This window comes from Hyperoodon ampullatus (assembly GCF_949752795.1).
Source record: "Hyperoodon ampullatus genome assembly, chromosome: 11".
Taxonomy (NCBI): domain Eukaryota; kingdom Metazoa; phylum Chordata; class Mammalia; order Artiodactyla; family Ziphiidae; genus Hyperoodon; species Hyperoodon ampullatus.
The window spans coordinates 99,655,286-99,675,375 of NC_136924.1; the positions used below are offsets into that span (position 1 = coordinate 99,655,286).

A 20,090-nucleotide genomic window follows, 5' to 3' on the forward strand; every position below is an offset into this window, starting at 1 on the left:
GGGTAGCTCCTTCAGCCAGTCTCTCTTGAAACGCAGAATATTACAGATAACCTCACAAGGACTGCCCTTGCGCCTACGTTTGGTTTGTGGAGCTGTACTTCAGGGGAGATGCCTAGATAGGGGATTGTGGGTTAAAAAGTAAAAAATATGTCTACTTTGTTAAATATTGTCAAATTCCCCTTCCACAGGAGTTGTACTATTCTGTGTCCGACAAGCGACATGTAAGAATGCTTGTTTCTCCAGAGAGCAGTCAGACTTTGGGATTTTTGCCAGTTTGACAGGTGAAAACCTGGAGTGCTTTAAAAATACAAATGCATATGTTTTCCCACTAGAGATTCTTATTCAATAGTTTGGGCTGGGCCCTGACCATATACATATTTTTTAAATTCCGAGTGGTGATTTTGTTGCATAGCCAGAGTTTAGAAACACTGTTCCAAATGGCTGAATTTCTCTTGCTGTTCCCACAAGTGGTTTAAATGAGGCTGCCGACACTGGGTATCATTATTTATTTTTTTTCTTTTAACGAATCTGTTACCAGCCTTTCCTTTTGCCTCTTTTTTGTTCTTACGTACTTGTCGCCTCCTGGCCCAGGCCTCTGGGAGATGACAGAGCTGGCTTTGTGGTCTGCAGGTGTCTGACTTCCGGGAGCAGCTGCTGGCGTGTGCCGGGGTGGAAGCTGAGCGCGTGGTGGAGTTCTCCTGTGGTGAGGACCCATGCCCAGGGTTTTGGGGCGGGGCCTCGTGCCAGAGTTCAGCCGTGTGCTGTTATCAGGCCCGGGGGCTGAGGCCACAAGAGGGCAGCTTCCCCGCGAGCTCCCCATCTCCGGCCTCTCCTGCTCTGCATCCCGTGTCTGCACGGAGAGACCTGGGCATCGCCGAGTCGGTCCCGTGTGGAAACGGGGTGGGTGTTGTGAATTGCTCTTCCTAGTCTGGAAGACAGGGTGGGGGGATGCTCTTCCTGGACTCTGCCTTGCGGGACAGTCGACTCCAGCCTCTCTGGGTCTCGCCAGGTCACGTGATCCCTGCAGACAACATCCTTCCCCTGGTCATCTGCAGCGGGCCCTCCAACCAGCAGCTGGAATTCACGTACCAGAAGAGAGAGCTGCCTCAGATGGTCTGTACCAGGCAGCCTGCCTTCCCATGGCCTTTGCGGGGGCAGGAGGCAGAATTAGGGCTGGGGACACCCTGCCCAGGGCCGAGCATTCAGGCGCTGGGGTCTCCCATCACAGCTGGCACAGGGTGGGCAGGATCTAGAAGTTTACCACGGAAGGTCTGAGCCGTCTCCACCCTCACACCTTCGGCTGCTGAGGACGTTTTCTTTAAACGAAGCTCACGAGCAGGCTGCTCAGTGCCTTTGGTTCTCTTGCCATCTGGCTTTGTGGGCTCCGCCTGGGCAGGAATGCGGGTGTTGGGGGCACACCTCTAGTGGCACGCCTGGGGTTTTCAGTGCCTGATTTGTCACAGACGGGGCTTAGTCCCCACCAGGATGCTGGGAGTTGGAGAAGAGCGGACTGAGCGGCATCCCACAGTGGGTTTTAGCTCTGGTGTGCCAGCACGGTGGTGTGTCACAGATGCTACCAGAAGCATCGTCGGGTGTGTGGTAGGGAGGGTGGCACGTTCCACCCCGGGGGAGCCACCTGGCCATGCTCCCCCGCAGTCACCCGTGGGTCGCTGTACGTGGCTTTGAGCCTTTTTGGGGGGCTTTAGGAATGGCTCCGTGGCAGTTCCTTGTCTTCCCTCCCCAGATGGATGAGACGGGTCGCATCCTCTGTAATCTGTGCAACGTGGTGCCGGGAGGGGTAGTCTGTTTCTTCCCCTCCTATGAGTACCAACGCCAGGTCCATGCCCACTGGGACAAGAGTGGCCTGCTGGCCCGCCTGGCTGTCAGGAAGAAGGTGAGTGACTGCTCAGCTGGACTTCCTACTTGAGAGGACAGTGGCACCCGGAGCTCCTCCTTGGATTTCTTGTGTGCGGGGGCTTCTGCTAGTTCCTGACCCCCGCTTCCAATCCCTGCTAACCATCGAGGGGATCTCCCCAAGGGCCCTGGCCCTGTGGGCTTCTCCAGTCCCCAGTCTGGAAAACATAAGGCCAAGAGCGACCCAAGACCCAGGCATTCTGAAACCCTTTTCTGGGAGACATTACATGTTTACCTTCAGATATTTCAGGAGCCCCAGAGAGTGAACCAGGTGGAGCAGGTGCTGCTGGAGTATTCCAGGTGCATTAAGGTAAGAGGTGTAGTTCTGAGGCCTTGGGTGCAAAGGGCACGTGGCGCTGGCAGCTGAAAGTACTATGGTTGGCATCCACGCTCTGGCTCTGCAGCTCTGGGCTGGGTGTTTCTTGCAGCACTGTGGCCAGGCAGGGGGCATGGTGACAGGCGCCCTGATGCTCTCCGTGGTCGGAGGGAAGATGAGCGAAGGCATCAACTTCTCTGACAACCTTGGCCGGTAAGGGGTGGGCTTCCCATCTCCCGCGGCTCTGACACCCACCCATCTGGCGCCTTCTGAGTCCACACCTGGGCTGACTGCTCAGGCCTGTCACCCGCGAGGCGCACGGATACACCAACTCTGGACTTGGGCCTTTGGGGCCAGGTGGAAAATCCGGCAGCCCCTAACTTGGTCAGGACTCAGTTCCTTGGTCTAGACTGGGTATCTCTGCTGAGAAAACCCTCTCCAGGTGGTAGGGATGAGGGGAAGGAGCGGTGGGAGTGGAGTGGAGGTGTGGGTGAGGACGGGCCCCTTGTCTGCCGTGACTCGTGTGCGCCTCCGCCCTAGGTGTGTGGTCATGGTGGGCATGCCCTTCCCCAGCATCAGGTCTGCAGAGCTGCAGGAGAAGATGGCTTACCTGGACCGGACCCTCGTGAGTACCGCCAGTGCCTCGGCGGACGAGGGCAGGGGGCGCCCCACGGCTGTGACTCCCCCGTGCCCCGGGACGTGTGTGTCCCGTTTGCTCCAGAGCCATGGGACGCCCCTCCACAGCCCCTGAGCTTCTCCATGCCATCACCTCTCATGCCGGCTGCTGTGCCCATGAGGCCCACGGGTCCTGCTCCAGAGCCCGGCTGTGTCACTGTCACCGAGAACACTAGGAGGAGGCGAGAATCCGCTCTGACGGGTCACCTCCTTTGCCCTTCCAGCCCCGAGCCCCGGGCCAGGCGCCCCCTGGGAAAGCGTTGGTGGAGAACCTGTGTATGAAGGCTGTCAACCAATCCATAGGTGAGCCTGGGCTGACGCTGCTGGCGCGATGGCTGTGGCTGGAGAGTGCGGCGACAGGAAGGAGGGATTTCATCTGCCGTCTCTCCAGCCCGAGCGCTGAGCAAGGGGAGAGGACACAGTAGAAACGCACTGTGGGGGGGCAGCTTTAACTCAGAGCCCCAACCTCTGTCCCCATCCAGGCAGGGCCATCAGGCACCAGAAGGATTTTGCCAGCATCGTGCTCCTGGACCAGCGGTATGCCCGCCCTCCTATCCTGGCAAAGCTGCCGGCCTGGATCCGGGACCGTGTGCAGGTCAAAGCCACCTTTGGCCCTGCCTTTGCTGCTCTGCGGAAGGTCAGTCCTGCCTTTCTCTCTGGTCCCCAGAACCTCCCACCCCCCAGCCCCACCCTGCCCTGCCCCCAGCCGGTGTCTCCCTGTCTTTCCCTCTCTCCGCAGTTTCATCGAGAGAAGTCTGGCTCTTGCTGACAGGTGGCTGCACCACTGCCTGGTCACCAGGCCCTCCTTTCACCCCACCCACTAGAAATGTCATCTTGGGCCTGGAGTCAGTGGGCTGCCGGGACCTAGGAATAGGTGGAGAAGCCAACAGGAGAAAATGAGGCTGATCCTGAAGGAACAGTGCCCCGCCATTCCTGGGCCCGTCCCAGGGCAGTTGCCCTCCCTGGAATTGAGCCTGTCTTCCACTCGGCATGGCCCGGAGTCCAGCTCCCTGACCTGATTCCTGGCCGGCCTCCGTGAGCGACTGTGGAGGCCGTGGCACCTCCGCCCTTGCTTGCTTCTCAGTATCCACATTCTCAGAGGTGAGGTGGGCAGGTCCTCCCTCCCTCTCCTCTCCTCTCACTAAAAGTAGCTGTTCTAGGCCTTTCACCCTCTCCCGGGAACTAAGAGCATCCCCCGGGGCTTCTGCTCACCCTAACCACCTTCTTGTTCTGAGTTGCTAAGAACTGCTCCCCGCTCCCGCCCGCTGGCCGCACTTCTTCCTGCAGGCGGCTCCTGGGCTCCTGGCCCTGCAGTCCTCCCGGGCAGGGGGCCCCTCCCTCCCTCTCCACCACCACCTGAGCCCACGCCAGACTCCTCTTCCCCTGACATCAGCAATTATGCCGAGGGCCATCAGGCTCTCAGCGAGGCTATTTTTAGCGACCCCATGCCTGTCACTGAGACATATTTTCCTGCGTGGAAATGTCCCTCCCTCTGCTGGCCCCTGCTTACCGCACCTCTCCCTGCCCCTGCCACCCGGCCTGGAGGGACATCATCTGCGTTTTGTGCAGCTGTGGTCTCTTAATTAAAAGGGCGCTGTTGGTTTACGCTCGGTTCTTGCATCACACTTCTTTATTGACTCACGTGCTGTTTCGCCGCAAGGCGTCTCTAGGGAAAAGACGTGCGCGCCGGCCAAGGAGGTGGGTGAGGCACAGGCAGAGAGCGGCCGCTGAAGCAGCTCCAAGCACTGGAGCTGGCCAGTCCTCCGCGACCCCCTTCCCTCCCGGGAGCCTGTCCGTGATAAAGTCGGGGGCTTGGGGAAGGCGGAGTGAGCCCCTAGGATTCCCAGTCCTCCTCGTCCTCCTCTCCCGGGGCTGGCTGCAGGGGAGGCAGAGGCGGGATGGAGTCCGACATTCGGGCAAAGGCCCCTCCCGGCCCCTCGCTGGCCCCCGGCCCAGGTCCTTTCCCGGAGATACCTGGGAGGGCAAAGGTGGAAGGTGAGGGGCTGATTTGGGGCACCAGTCCACCCGGGCTCTAGAGACTTGAAACGGTGAGAAAAAAGGATGTGGACGACCTCAGCCAGGGAGGCCGCCGGCGTCCTGCTTCCTACCTTTGCGCCTCATGGCCAGCTTGTTGAAGAGATCCGACATCAGGTCTCCACCTTGGCTGGTGGCTCTCACTGCAATAGGAAAGCCATGGGGAGAAGATGAAGGGACCGGGGGTGGCCCAGATCCAGCCTGCCTAACACCCTGAGGGCTCCATCAGTGTCCTCTGCGCTGTCAACGCACCCAGCCCCTCTGCAGCCACGAGGTCGCCACGGCTCACACCCGGCCCCTCCACGGCCATGTGTCACCACAGCTCTTGGAGCTTTGGTCAGTGCTCATAAGAACACAGGTAACCTCTGAGTAACAACAGTCACAGCTACCCTGTGAGACAAGGGCACAGACGAGCAGCCTCGCTGGACAGATGAGGAATCTGGCCCAGAGAAATCAGGCAATTTGCTTGGGGTCATAATGCAAAGCTCAGAAGCAGAGCTGGGACTCAAAACTCAGGACTGGACTCCCAGGGCATTGCTGCTTTAGGCCCAGGTGTGGCATTTATGTCAGCCAGGGGGATTCACAGCTGACGTAATCCAGAGTCTCAGAAGCCTAAAGAAGCAGGACTTAGGTCTCCGTCCCTAAAACTATCCCAGGTCCCTGCCCGTTTCCTGGACACCTGGCAGAGTCTAAGAAGGCTCTTCCAGTTTGAGTGGCTGAGGCTGTGTCCCCTACGGGCGCAGAGAGGAAAGCTCCACTGAGCAGGCCCCAGGAGCAGGAAGGAGCCCGCGGCCCGGGCGGCCTGCACCCCGGGCACAGCGGGGCCGGAGCCCCTCCCGCGGCGGGTCTGGCCGCACCTTGTTTCTGCTCCTTCTGCTTCTTTTTCTCCAGCTTGCGCTCCTCGACGCTGCGCAGCTTGGCCTTGCCGATGCCCCCGGCCTGGCGGATGGACTCCAGCAGAGTGGCCCGGCCACTGGAGGGGTCAACCACTTCCTTGGGCGCTCCCTGGACTGGGGTGGGAAGGGTGCAAGGAAGAGAGGCTGCTCAGGCAGGGCCTGGCCGTGCGGCCCAGAGGCGGCCCTGGGCGGTGTCTGAGGAAGGGCTCTTCCTCGGCGAGGTGGCAGTGGTGAGGCGGCGCCTCGGAAGACTAGGGGCCTGGACGCTGCCTGCATCCGCCCGGGCTCGGCCGGTCCCTCTCCAGCCCCACCTGCTTTAGGTGCCACGCTGCACAGGTGGACCCTGGGAATCACGTGTGCTGAGTGTCTGAACTTAACACAGGAGCCAACGGGATTTCTGTGCCACTTCTGGGTGCTGGAGATGGACTGGGAGATACAGGAGTAAAACCGAAATCCTACAACTTAAGGGCCACGTGGATACTTTGTTGCTGTAGTTTTCCATGTCTTTTAGTTGCCCCCTTTCCCCCGTTGGCTTAAGGGGGAATGGGGGGCCCAGGGCTCCCCCTGTCCAGGCTCCACAGACATGGTTTGAAACTGCTATGTTATGAACGCAGTAGAACAATATTTTGAAATTAGAACTACCCTGAAAATCTAGCACTTATGACCACTTAACTAAGCTACAGAAAATCCTTCAGGGATCCAGAAATGAGGGGCACCCTCAGAGAAAGCAGACCCCCTCCCCACCCCGCGTGCCCTATGCCGCTGCTACCTGAAGGAGATGCGCCACCGCTGTCATCCTCCCCGGCTGGCTGTCCCAGCGGGGCCACGGTCTGGGCTGGGGGCGGAGGTGGGAGAGCGCTGACCAGCAGGGCCGGAGCTGGTGGCGGCGGCGGCGGCGGTGGGGGTACTGCCAGCACCCCATCTTCTAGGTGGGAAAAGCGTGAGAAGGTGCCTGCGGAAGAAAGTGGCCAAGCCGGGGTGCTCCCGCCCAAGTCCGTTCCCAGCTCTCGGCTCACCGGGTTTGAAAGGCTCAGCCACCTCCGTGTGGAAGGCAGGCAGCTCTGGAATGGTGCCAGGGGCCGACGGGGCAATGCCGGGGCCTAGATCCGCACTGTACATGAGGTCGTCGGCCACGCCCGGCAGGTCGGGCAGGTAGGACGGCACATCGATCTCAGGCACTTGGCCCAGGTCGGGCACGTAGAAGTAGTTCTCTGGGACCTGTGGGACCGGGGGATGTGGCGGGCCTCAGGCAGCCAGCGACCTCGCGCGTCCCCGCTACAGCCGGCCGGGGTGAGGGGCTCAGCAGACCCCTGGCCAAGACCACACGGCAGGACCACGTCCCCATCCCCACCCCAGCATCATCCCTCTCCACCTGCTGCTCCAGCTGCTCTCTCTTGCTGATGGACAACGGGGCATCGAACAGCTTCTCCTCCGTCTCCGCCCCCAGCATCACATGGGTCTTTGTTACGGCACCAGCCAGGGGGTCCAGGAAGACATACTTTTTGTACCTACAGAGGAGGGGTGGAGGTCAAGAGGTCAGGCGATCCGGCATCTGTTCTAGGCCCTGGACCACCTTTCCTACTTCATCGGGGCCACCGTTAGTTTGTACCACGGACTCCCAGGCCTTACCAGGCAAAAGCAACCGGTCAGGAGCCTCCTGGCTCCCGGGTTGCAGACTTCTGGTGCCCCTGGCCCCCCACTAAGCCAGGCCAGCCCCCGCCCCCCCGCCCCGTCCTCACAGGTTCTCCGTGGTGTTGAAGAGCAGCAGGGAGCTGACGGAGCTGATGTTGCTGGGGAGACCTCCCAGCCCCTCCTCGGCCTCCTCTTCAGGCTCCGGCTTGGTGCTCACACACACGGGGAAGTATTTCAGCTTCTCCTGTGGTGGGGTGACGGGAAGTGACCGAGGGATGGCGGGTTTCAGCACCAGGCCAGAGTGACCTCCCCCACTACAGTCAGAGTCCTCTTGGGGGACGGAACCCTCCCCAGTGCCCAGGTCACCCCCGTCAGACCTGTAGGGCTAGCTCGTCCAGGGGACGGTGCTTGCTCTGGACCCTGTGGCGGGCACGCCTCTGCAGGCCAGGGTCCTGGGCCCCCGTGAAGATGGAGCTGTACTCCTGCAGGCGCTCCGGGGCAGGGTACTTGGCACTGGAGAACACCTGTGTACACGGGGAGTCTGAGCACTTCCTCAGGGGGCCTGAGAAGCTCCAGACAGCCTAGGTTTGGGCAGGGGAAGGCGTCCCGGGCAAGAGGAAAGCTTGCGGTGAGGCTGGAGCAGGGAGCTGGCAGCCTCGGAGGCGTGGGGAGAGGGCAGGGAAGGGGGTTTCCGGGGCCGCCGACCAGCCAGGGGGACAGGGCCACACACGCTACCTTGATGGCTTTCTTGCTACCCTTGATCTTCTCAATCTTGGCCTGGGCCAAGGAGACCCTCTCCCCGATGGCCTGCAGCTGGCTCCGGCTGAGCTCTACTCGCTGGGAGATCCTGCCCCCGGAAGAAAAAAAGTCACAGGGGCTGAAGGCTGCTCCCCAAGCCCCGGCAGCCTCCTGCAGCCCTTCTGCTTTTAACGACAAACCTGAGAAGCCAGGGGCCCGGGTAAGGGCTCCTGCCTAAATTTTAGTGTTTGCGTGGGTTTGTTTTGGCAGTGACCCAAAACAAGGCGTGCGGGATCTTAGTTCCCCGACCAGGGATCGAACCCGCATCCCCTGCAGTGGGAGCACGGAGTCCTAACCACTGGACCGCCATGGAGGTCCTCGGGTAAGGGCTCTTAAAACACAGCAATACCTGCTCTCAGGCCCGATCTTAGAACTGCCCAGGTGACCTCTACCAGGACCATCCAACCTGAAGCGTCTAGGAACAGACTGTATTAAGTTCCTTGGAGCTCTGGGTAGGGATGGGCAATCACTTGGGGCAACTTGGCCCCAAGTTGGCACCTGGACGTGCCACCTGAAGGGACGTGGTTCCTGCCTGCCGGGGTTCTCAGCCTCAGGCCCAGGTGAGCAGAGGCAGAATCGCCATGACTTACGTGGAGGAAACCAGAGCTCAGCAAGGCTGAGTGACAGGCAAGGCTGGGCCTGAATTCAAGTCCTGGAGCTGTCCACAAGGAACTGCCCGGCACATAAGAGGCAGCTTTTGGTAAATCCAAGTCCCCACCATGGTTCTCATGGTTGTGATCGGGCTGCCACTGCCCCCTCCCCAGATTACGGCACCCTGCTACATGCCCTGAACATGCCACACACCGCCTTGTCATGTAGCCTCTGCCATCTCCTCGGATACCCACACGACTGGTCCCTCACTTCACTGAGCCCCTCGCTGAAGCCTCCCCGACCACGGAACCTAAAGCTGCACCTGTCCGTTTCCAACCCCCAGCCGGTTCTTCCATTACACAGAGCCACCTGTCACCACAAGTCTCCTGTGCACTCCTAGGCTAAGGGCTTTGTTCCCTGCTGTTCCCAGAGCGTGGAACAGCGCCTGGCGCCTGCAGGGGTCCCTGTGCAGTTACTGAACGGCTAACACCACGTGCCCCAAAGGTAAACGCACATGAGCCTCCCTTGCCTTATTCAGCGACACGAGGGGCTTCTCACTGCACCACTGCACGGGGGATCCGGCTCCCCCGCCAGGGCGTCCTGCGCCTGAGCGCTCCCCTACCTCCAGGGACACCTGCCCGTGGCCACCGTGTTCCACATCCACAGCGGTGGTCACATCTCCACGTTCACCGGGCAGGAGTGAGCACACAGTGAGGCATGAGAGACGAGGCAGAGATGCAAGCTCAGCTCCCAGGGAACGGCCAGAGGACACACTGAGTGGATGGCCGAGGAGCGCCGTGGTCCCTGGGGTCAGAGACCACGCGGCCAGGGAACTCTAGGATTTCTTGAACGGTTGAAGTGAACAGTCAAGACTCTGGCCCAACCTTCTTAAACCACCCCTACCAACTTTAGAAGGTTTTAGCCCCCAGAGAACACACCTGATCGGCCAGCTTCACAACCCAGGGGTCTCCACCCCTGATGAAGTCTCCTTGGTTACTCCTGGCCCCTCGTGTGCAAGGGCTCGGGGATGCAGGGGCTGGCCTACGAGCAGGGACCCAAACCAGCTTAGTTTTCCTTGACAGGCTGGTCTGAGTCGGGCAGCAAGGCAGACAGAACAAGAGGCACAGTTTCCTTCCGCGAGAGATGCAGAACCAGCAACCTGTCCGAGCCCCAGCTTTCCGGCAGGGAGACCGGTCTCCCTGCTTGCACACAGGCCAGTTCCTGTGGCTCCAGGCTCAGCCCTACGCTGCCCGGGGCTGAAGCAACCTCACAGTTACGTAACCGCTCCACTCAAAGGTGCCATGGAGGGTGGGAGCGACGTCGGAACTGGAGCCAGACACAGCCGGCTCTGTCTGGGTCTTCCATCTGATTTCTCCAAGTTACAAACATCAAGCTTAACAATGAATCCTGGCAAATTTCCGGAATGGGTTATTAAATAGAGGGTCGTGAGCAATTTGAAATGGAAGAGGCGGATCCCCGGGGCCAGCACTGTTCTAAATTCATAGCATTTCTTTTTTGACAAGGTTATTAGACTGGCATATCAGGGGAAAACCTTAACACACAGTGCACCTTGAGTCAGCAAGGATTCTGACAGCTTCTCACAAAATCCCGTGGACAAGATGGAGCTGTGGGGGCCGGAGGAGAGCACATTTAGAAAAAATCAGAGCCAGAGAACAACAGCGCCCCAAAGGCACGGCTGAAGAATGCACTGATCTCAGCCTTGCACTAAGGTCTCTGGCAGGGCGCCTCACACTCATGCGATGCTTGATTAGTAAGCTGGGGGTATCAAATGGGGAGGCCCCAAAATGGTCTGCACGACGGAATCAAGACTCATGGGATCTTGAAAGGCCAGGAGGCCAGGAAAGATGAAACTGATAAGGAATGAATGTGAAGCTCAGCATTCAGGTTTAAGAAGTCAAGGGCACAAACACAGAGGATGGAGGTTTAGCAGGAGGTTTCGGTTACCTGTGAGCTAAAAGGACGTGAAGCAGCTTGGAAAGAAAGTGAGATCTCAGAGCGCACAGCTCCTGAGATCTTTCCCACCTTTTGTCAATAAATAGGGAACGTCCACTCTCCTGGAGGCACTACAGAGAAAACAGAGCTCATCGATGCCAGGCGCCCACCTCGTCCACAGCCGTGTCCCCTTCAAACCGGTTCCACATGTTAAGAGGACTCTGAAGTCCCTTCTAGACCACAGGGTCTGTCTGATTCACAGCTGCATCTCCAGCACCTGGGACAATGCCTGACATGTAACATACTGGCTGAATACAAAATGACAAGCTAACGAACAACCAGAGGAGGGTGATGGTGAGAAGCTCACATCACACAAGATAACTGGAGGACATTCTGGCTAAAGATGAGATGACTCCGAGAATATGAAAATCCCCTTCAGATATCAGAAAGATCACAAGTGCTGTCAGGTAGAAAAGTGATTAGACTTTCTGTCACCCCAGAGAGTGAGCTGCATTACAGCCGGTAGGAGGAGTTACACGGAAACAGACCTCAGCTCTGCATAGGGAGAACTTTCTCGTAAACAGCTGCATGGCTTTGCAAAGCAATCAGATTCCAGCTGGATGCCCACCTGTCAGGGATGCTCCAGGGGAGATTCCTGTGTGGGACAGAGGAATGGAAGATGGGATTTCCAGGGTTCTTTTCTTATCCAAGAGCCTAGGATGGCTAAGTAACGCCCTGCTTGTTGACAAAGCCCCCAGGCAGCCCAATCTCAGGCCAAGGGTGAGAAGGAGGTTTCAATTTGTGTGTCATCTCTACTGACTGGCAGCAACAACGGCCTGGAAGGCAGTGCTAGGAAGGCCTGCTGGGCCGCATGGGGGCTGGGACCAAGAGCCAGGACAGATTAGCAACACCCACCAAGAGCGGGGCTGGTGGCAAGAGGGCGACTTGTTTGCCACTCCTTATCTAGAGCCCCTGGCTTGGTGGCTGGCTTCAGGCAGGTCAGTTTCCAGGCTCATCACTGGAGCCACGTCCCTATAGCATGTCACCAGGACACCAGCAGGGAAGGAACTGGCTCAGTCAGTCTGCTGAGAGCCTGGGACAGAGATGCATCAGATAACACACATCTGCTCTCAAGGAGATAAACAACTACAATGTCCCAAAGACCTGGGGACAGCAGCAGTGTGGCCTTCAGCCAGTCACTTAACTGATCTATGTCTCACCTTCTTCAGCTGAAAAACAGGGATTGTAACTTCTATATCGTGGAATTGCTGTAAAGGTCAAAGTGAGAGACTGGATGTCTCATGAGCTGTACAAGCCGCCATGTCCCAAGAACTTGGTCAACATTTACCTTGACCACCCACAGACTAGGAGGGATGAGGGGCTCCAGACAGGGCTGAGCAGACACGGAGAAAAAAGTTCCAGATGAGGAAACAGCACTCTGCAAGGGAGCACCACGGAGGGTGGAGTGCAGAAGGCTCCTCTGGCTGGGGCCTGGGGTGTGACGAGGTCAAGGTCAATGACGCACCTAGGGGGCCAGGACAGTGCCTGGGCTCCGTGTCCCCACCACCTCCAAAGCTGACCCCCATGACAGTGTGGGAGGGTTTCCTAGGAAGCCGCAGGCCCAAGGCCGCTGCAGGGCTGCCACAGCCTCCAATCATCACACCAGTCAGCGGCTGTGACAGGGCCACTCCCCTGGCCCTAGCTGCAGCTTCTCCTCCCCTCGCCAGCCCTACCCCCGCACCCCCCAGCCGGTCCCCTCAACAGCTCTTGCTTTCTCCTTTATCTTCTCCACTCACTGGGGTAATTAAGAATGATCTGCTAATTATGCAGGCAGCTGATTGAGGCCTCCTAACCTTGGAAGGCACCAGGTGCGGATCAGCGGGGAGAAGTGGGGGGAGCGGGGAGGACGGAGGAAGGGCCCAAGGAGAGGAAGGAGGAAGTGGGGAGGTGAAAGGGGAGGAAGCGGGGAGCGGGGGAGAAGGGAAGAGGCAGGAAGGAGAGGAAGGGACGGGGCCTCGCAGAGGCCGAGGCTGGGGCCGCCGGGGAGGGCAAGCGGCAGCCAGCAGCCCCGCCCACGCACCGTCACAGTCTGCCCTGCCCCCCACCCCCGCTGCCCCTCCGCCCTCTTGGAAGTCCTGTGCAGCAGGGGACGCCTCTGGGCGGGTACCCTGGGGCTGGCTTCTCCCAGGTGATGATGGGCAGCTGAGGGCAGGTCTGCTAGGCAGGAGGACAAGCCAGGGAGGGGCTGCAAGGAGCGGGTCCCAGTGCCCGCGACGGCCCTGCCATCCTGTCTCCGCAGGCTCCGCCCACCGGGCCGAGCAGGAGGAAGGAACCGGCTGGGGACGCTGACCTTGCACGCGCTCACCTGCCTGGGGGCACAGGCTCCTGGGGCTGAGGGGCTGGGCCTGCGCCTGAGCTGGGGGGAGAGGCGGGGAGCAGAGACGTCAAGCATTTCTTCCCCACCCGCCGCCTCTCCTTCGCGAGAGGAGCACGTTCAAGGGGAGAGGTTCCACGCTGGGGTCACATCCCGCGGCAAAAGCCCGTGAGAACAGAGGCGCCCCCGCTGCAGGATGGGGGGCGGGGCTCGGCACTCCCCACTCCCTGTCGTCCCGGCTCCTCCCTCCCCTTCATCCTGTTCCCAATCTGTCGTCTCTCCTGTCGTTATTCCATCTGCAGCGTCTCCTATCCGCCCTCCCCACCTGCAGCCCCCCTGGACCGCAGCCTCTCCTGCGCACAGCGCGGCTCCCCTCCCCGTCCCAGGACGGCTGCCTGAGGAACCTTCCCCAATCGCTTCGGTCCCATCACTTCCGGCTCAAGAACCTATCCGGGCTCCCAAAACCCTGGCTCAAGCTCAAAGCCCCATCCAGCCTGGCGAAGCCCCACGGCCCTGACTCACACGTCCCAGCTCTCCCCTCAGCCACACCCTCTTGCCCACTCCTTCCACCAGGGACCGTCCCCAGCGTTGTAGGGACCGCATGGAGGGCTGACTTTCAGCCCCGTCCTGCAGTGAAGGAGTGGACCCTCGGGACAGGCGGCACTCAGGGCCCCGCGGCCCAGGGCGCACCACCCTCCAGCCAGGCCTCAAGCCTTTGGCACTCATTTCCGGGCCCCAGCGGAGGGCCCTCAGGCGGCGTTCCCCGCCCCGCCTCGCCAGAACCCACCGAGTGGCCCCGTTCACACCCCTCCTTCAGGAGGCCCTCCCTGACCTCGGGAGCAGGCGCTGCTTTTCCTCTCTAGCATCTGCTCCCTCCTCGTTCTGCAACAGCCTGCTTCCTACCGGGACGCCACCGCTCCCACAGGCTCTAAACCCAGGGCCTGGGGGTAAGGCATGTGACCACGGTCTGAGCCAGCTGCTGTGTCACCCTCCCCGCCACCCGGGCCCCAGCCCCTGGCTCTGGGACGGCCATGAGCGCCAGGCCAGGCCAGTGGGAGGGCGGGGCTTCCGAGGGAACCGCTGCAGAGGAAGACATTCTTTCCTGCGGGGACCTGAGCCCGAGTATGAACTCTGGGCCTGCTGGTTACCTTGCAAGGGCGAGGCCTGTCTGGGAACGGGGCCGACCCAGAAGCAGCGAGCAGGGACGGGATGAAGGCAAAACCAGGCCCTGATGACAGCATTTAGCCCTGCAGCTCCAAAGGCTGCTCTATGGACTGGTTACTTCTGCCTATTGGTCTGGGGAGTCTGACGATAAATGTGCTGCCAGTTCTTGCCTCTCTCTCCTCTAGGCCCCTAGGAGCTCACACAGTTCATGCTACATGGCTCAGAATCAGCTCAGATGGCTGTTCTCCCACCCTAGACGACGACGTCCCTGAGGACGGGAACCCCATGCCACACACCATTAGTATCCCTCTGACCTGAATGCTGGGCACGTGGTGGGGGGTCAATGGGGGGACCTGGAACCCAGCGGTGAGAGGAGCCTGGACACAGGTACCAGGCTCCTGGGAGCATCCTACCATCCCTGGGCCATGCCGAGCCTATGTTCAACCACCTCGCCACTCCCCCCCCATGAGATGGCCTTCCTGCCCTCTGCTCACCCCATCCAGGGGCAGAGGAACGTGAAACTGTCCACTGGTGCCCAACACCAGGAACGGAAAGGAAAGTAATGCTAAAAATCCAATGCTCCCCGTACAGAAAGGCAAGCATGCAGTCACAGTCTTGGTGAGGAAACACAAATATTTCTGATGGATTGTTTCTGGAATCCGTTTCAATCTCGAGGTGTGGGGTGGCCATAATCTGGGACCAATGGCTCTTAAAGGCCTGTATCCTCTGGCTTACGTGTTCCTTGGGCATATTTCGCACAAAAATTAGCACAGAAGGGGCACCTAACACTTTCTATAACTACTGATAGCAGGTTAATGGAGGGTCGGAATAGGCAGCAAATGAACAGAGATGATGTCACCAGATAATAGGAAGGAACATTCACTGAATGCTTACTGTATGCCAGGCACTTCAATTCCTTGGCACGTTTCAATTCATTTCATCTTAACAACAATCCTCTGAGGAAGGTACCATGATTACTGCCAATTTATAGATGGGAACACTGAGACTTAGCAAGGTTAAGGAGCTTGCCTGAGGTTACAGAGCAAGCAAATGGGGAAGCCAGGTTGGAGCCCAGGAAGTCTGCTCCAGAGTCAACCCCCTTAACTACTTCGGGGCACCGCCCTCGGGTACATTTACATCCGGGATAGGCGTGAGGCAGGCAGGTGCATTAGTGGGCAGCTCAGAGGCAAAAGAGTCAGGTGGAGCTAATGTTTGGACTGTGTCCAGCTGCAGATAATGACTACATTGTCTGCCCCCACTGGGGAAGGCTTCTGGGAAGAGGTGGAATTCCAGTTGGTGGGGGAGGAGACTGCATGCTGCGCATCGGGGTTCCTGGTCTGGGGTACAAGCAGGGGACGGTGTGGGAGACCTGACCAGGAGAGGGACCTGAGTCGGGCAGTCAAATACTCCAGCCTTCAGGGGGCACGGTGTGGGCACCCAGGAAGGAGAAGCTCTATGCCCCTCTCAGCTTGCTCATGGCCAGAGAAAGACAGGACCCGTATACAGGACAGAGGGTTGAATGAGTGAATACACTCAGGTCAGTGGTGGCACACAGTTAATGTGATGCAAATATTAGTTATTGCAAAAATATTAAAAATAGGTTTTACCACAATTGTAATTAACTAACATGCAATTAATCAATCAGAGTCTGTCTCTGCTGCTGGAGTATATCCTCTGGCTGGGCAGAGATGCTGCCTTAGTCATTGCTGTAACTAAAGAGAGTAGCACAGAGCCCTGCACGCAAGAAGTGTTGGATGAGTATTCGCTGACTGCGGGAATAAGCGAAGGAACAGGCCCCCCAGAGCGGGGAGAGCGTGAGCTGGGAGAGCTGTACCACCACTGGGTGGACGCACCGGGGACCCAGGGGCTAAGAGGGACACGAAGTAGTGAGCTCTTATGATAAAATTCGAAGCTGGGCACCCAGCTTGGCCCCTTGGGCACAAGAAAGCCAGCTGGGTCCCCCTCAGGACCAAGAATCACCAAAAGGGGTGCTCTGAGAGAGTGCATTCTGGGATTGGAGAGATGACTGCCCAGGGTGGGGAGCAGCCTCTGATCAGGTGAGGGTGGCAGCAGCACCCACCTGCTGAAGATGTCTCCGGAGACCTTCTGTAGGTGCTGCAGGGCGTCCGCCACCTGCTGGATGGCCTCCTCTCGCCGCAGGTCTGGCTGTATGAGGGGCATCGCGTAGGTCTGATCGGCCAACGGATGCTGGGTCCCCGTGGGGGTCATGGTGCCTGGGGGTGGGAACTGAGCATCAGGACTACCCGCACACCCACCTGCCACGGGGCAAGGTGACGGGCACACAGCCCCCCACCCAGCAGTCTGCACGGGGGGGCAGGGGAGCACAGCACTGGCCAGGAGGCTGGGGGCTCACAGGAGCTGGTGTTCTGCTGATGCTCGTTGGGTGAACGAGGGAGGGAAGCTGCTAAGGACCAGAGACTGATGTGAAACATTCAGAGGAGGTGCAACGTTGACTGGCTGCCAGGAGGCACTTGGGACCCAGCCAAGCACCCCTTCCCTACCTCATCTCACTTCAACCTCCAAAGCCTGGATGAACAAGAAAGAAACCCTGGCTGCAGAGTGAAAAAGAGGGAAGGGTTTGGGGGAAAAGTTGCCTGTGTCAACTGCCAAACGGTACCTGGGTCCGGGAAAGCACAGACAATGTGGACTCGAGCGTCCTTCTCTGGCCCCTGAGGACCTGCTCCGGAGACGGGACAGGCAGTGGCTGGAGGCTCCAGGGTTAAGGATGTCCGGGCTCTGCTCTCCCAGGCCAGAGCTAAGGGGGGCCAGGAGGAAGGAGGGGCACATGGGGGCAGGGGACAGGAAGGAAAAACACTCCGTCGAACTGCAAGAGGGGGGCAGTCAGTCTATTTATACTGGGTTTAATTAACTCCGCTCCCTGGTGCCACCAAAGCAGCAATCACACTGCAGACGGCACTGATTTGATTGGCAAGAGAAGTATCGGGCAGAATATTAAGGCACCAAGCCCCTATAAATAGGCCTAATCGCAGCCCCTCGGTAGAAGACAGTGAGGAAGACGTTAAGCAGGCCTGGCACTGTGCCCCAGACCTGCTCTCCTAGGCACCACGCTGGGGCCCCTGGTTGCAACAGAGGTGTGGGTGGGGCTGGGTAAGTGTGGCGTGGAGGGTTTAGGGGGCTTCATTTGAGTTTCAAGTGCTGTGTGACCTGGGGTAAGTTGTTTGCCTTCTCTGAATCTCTGATGCTTTCCATTTCTCATCCTACAGACTGAGAGCGGCACTGCCCTCAGAGAAGTGGTTATTCTCAATGTTTCAGGCCAGTCTCCTCAGCAAGCTGGAGCTTACCCTCTGCTCCCCCTGTTGGCCTCCCCGCCCTTCCTTCCACCCAACTTGTCCTTGCCTACCCTTCCTAGGCCAGCACTTCTCCTGATCCGAGATGACCATTCTGCTCTCCAAGCTTTTCTCCAGCAGTGAGTTCCTCAGCCTCCTAGACCTGAACCTGCCGAGAATCCTCATCAGGGCCCAGGAGTAACTCACCTCCCCACTCCTCTTCCCACCTATCAAATGACCAAAGTGCAGCCAGCTGATCCCAAACCACCTGAGGAACCTAACCCTCCGGGAACTCCATGCCTGTCAGAAATCCCCACCCCCATCCCTCTTTGCATTTACACTGATGCAAATCTGCCTGGAGTCCTAACTTAGCTCTGTACCTCAGTTTTCCCACCTGTAAGACAGAGAGGGAGTAAAAGGCAGAAAGAAGGTACTTTCTGGGCTCATCCTGTGATGCATTCCTTGTGGTCAGTCGCCACACCCTGTGTGTGTGTCCATGCACGACGGGGTAGAACAGGCACAAAGCTCCTAAGCGAGGAAGGAGCAGGTCTGTTCAAGAATTAAGAAACACTACAGCTTAGTTAGCACTTTCCTCATTCTGTCTGCTGACAAGTGCTCATCAGCTACCAGGTGCTGGCCATGAGCTCAACAAAGATGAAGAGGACGCTACACTAGCTGGGAAGACAGCCTGGAAAACAATTAAACAGCAGGTGATAAGTGTTCTAAACCAGCCATGAATCCAGTGCTAGGGGACGCCGAGGAAGGAGTGAGTGATAAACCCCTTCTGGGGTCAGCAGTCAGGAATAGCTCCTAGCAGAAACTGTACCTCCCTGCCAGACCCAGGGAGACAGGGCAGGGAGAGCACCCCAGGCAGAAGGGACCGCTGAACAAAGGCGTGTAGGGGAAGGGCAAGTGGTTTGGGCAATGAGAATGAAACCATCCTTGGGTAATTAGCAAAACAAGAGGCCAGACTGTGAAAAACGCTGAATACCATGGCAAGGAGTGTGGACTTGAGCCTGCAGGCCACGAATGAAAACCTCAGACCTGTCGTCCCATATAGGAGCCACTAGCTACATGGGCTATTGAGCACTTGAAATGTAGTCTAGGTGTAAAACAGACACCAAATTGCAAACTTCCTAGTAAAAAAAGAATGTAAAATATCTCATTAAAATTTTTAATATTGATTACATGTTGAAATGACCATATTTTAAATACAGTGGGCTAAATAAAACACATCACTAATTTCGCCGTTTCCTTTTACTTTTAAAGTCACATATGTGGCTCGCATAATATTTCTATGGGACGGCGCTACCTTAGAGAATCTGGTAAAAACTGTGGATTCCCCCAGAAAAGTGAACATAGAGCAAACCCGCTCTCACAATGCTGTTGATAAATTTCGAAGTGCTCGGGATCCCTCCCGCGACCCACGCCCGACACCCAGCTCGGAGGCAGGCAACTGGGACCCAAGCAGGGTTAAAGCGGTGTGGGGTCCTCCAGGGGCCGGGAGGGTTGGCCGCAAATGGAGGGTCTGAGCATCCACTGCAGCTCGTTCCGAGAGCCGGGACCTCCCCCGCGAACCGACAGGGGCGGGGGACGCCGACCCTCCTACTGAGGCCCAGGCCGGCCCCGCGGGTCGGCCAGCCAGCCGGCGGCCGAGGCGGAAGTCACCGGGCCCGGGCCTCCCGCCTCGGCTCCCGGCCCGGCGGCGTCCCCCGGAGGCGCTCCCGCCTCCTTCCGTCCCCTCCGCGACCGGCCCCACCCCCGCCCCGCGCGTCCCGGCCAGGCCCGCGCCCTCACCTGCGCGATGCCCGCCGCTTCCGCTCCGCACGCCGGGCCCCGCCGCCGCTGCCCGCTCCGCCTCCCCGGCGCTCCCGGCCCCGAGCTCTGGCCCCGCCTCCAGCCGCCAGTTCCGCTCGCTCGGCGCCGCGGCTCAGGGGCTCTAGCCGCCCGCGCCTCGACCTCTCAGGCCTGAGCTCGCCGCCAGCCCCTCGGCGCCTCCGCGCCCCGCCACCGGGCACGACCCCGGCGCCCTCTGCCCCTTCTCCCCGCGCAGCCCCGCCCCTCCTCGCGCAGCCCCGCCCCTCCCTCCGCGCCCCCTCCACCCACAGGCTCGGCGGCGTACTTGACTGACGGCCCCTTCTCTTTCAGCCCGGATTTTCTGGGATTGGGATCTGCGGGCCGAGCTCCCCGCAGAGTCCGCCCAGTGCCCGCCCCGCCTTAAAAAGTATAAATAAATGCCGGACACAGAAGGACAAAAGCTGTACGAGTCCACGCTGTGCGAGGTGTCCAGAGCCGTCAGATCCAAACAGAACCCGAACGGCGGTTACGGAGGGGGCTTTATTGTTTAGTGGGTACAGAGCTCGTGACGGTCTTCTCCTGGACCACACTTTAGTCGGGCTCCTTTGAATCCTCTCCCAACTAGGCCTCCACTTGCG

General features: G+C 59.0%; 2 protein-coding genes across 2 annotated transcripts in view; one reads left to right on the forward strand and one right to left on the reverse strand.

Moving 5' to 3' along the window:
• Positions 1–3,729, forward strand: part of DDX11 (DEAD/H-box helicase 11) — a gene marked incomplete at its 5' end in the record, with an annotated part of 28,098 nt that extends 24,369 nt beyond the window's left edge. Inside the window, 9 exons of the mRNA XM_079715874.1 lie at positions 631–703; positions 1,010–1,113; positions 1,745–1,894; positions 2,156–2,224; positions 2,343–2,443; positions 2,771–2,855; positions 3,130–3,208; positions 3,388–3,542; positions 3,645–3,729. Of these exons, the coding sequence (XP_079572000.1) occupies positions 631–703; positions 1,010–1,113; positions 1,745–1,894; positions 2,156–2,224; positions 2,343–2,443; positions 2,771–2,855; positions 3,130–3,208; positions 3,388–3,542; positions 3,645–3,674 (846 nt within the window). The 3' untranslated portion in view covers positions 3,675–3,729. The remainder of the gene's footprint in view (positions 1–630; positions 704–1,009; positions 1,114–1,744; positions 1,895–2,155; positions 2,225–2,342; positions 2,444–2,770; positions 2,856–3,129; positions 3,209–3,387; positions 3,543–3,644) is intronic.
• Positions 3,730–4,517: 788 nt separating this feature from the next.
• On the reverse strand, positions 4,518–19,485 carry WASHC1 (WASH complex subunit 1). Its single transcript, XM_079714793.1, has 11 exons — positions 19,453–19,485; positions 16,428–16,581; positions 8,203–8,314; positions 7,845–7,991; positions 7,575–7,711; positions 7,208–7,343; positions 6,852–7,053; positions 6,605–6,760; positions 5,797–5,949; positions 5,014–5,082; positions 4,518–4,879 (listed from the first exon to the last, which is right to left on the reverse strand). The coding sequence occupies exons 2-11, from the start codon at positions 16,574–16,576 to the stop codon at positions 4,740–4,742; spliced, it is 1,401 nt and encodes a 466-aa protein (XP_079570919.1). The 5' UTR covers positions 16,577–16,581; positions 19,453–19,485; the 3' UTR covers positions 4,518–4,739.
• Positions 19,486–20,090: the final 605 nt, after the last annotated feature.

Excerpts from the sequence above, each read along its gene's own strand:
- WASHC1 (XM_079714793.1), bottom strand. The coding sequence starts at position 16,576 with ATGACCCCCACGGGGACCCAGCATCCGTTGGCCGATCAGACCTACGCG. Across the intron at positions 8,315-16,427 it reads TCCGGAGACATCTTCAGCAG|GATCTCCCAGCGAGTAGAGC; the intron begins GTGGGTGCTGCT and ends TTCCGGGGGCAG. Across the intron at positions 7,712-7,844 it reads TGGACGAGCTAGCCCTACAG|GAGAAGCTGAAATACTTCCC; the intron begins GTCTGACGGGGG and ends ACCCCACCACAG.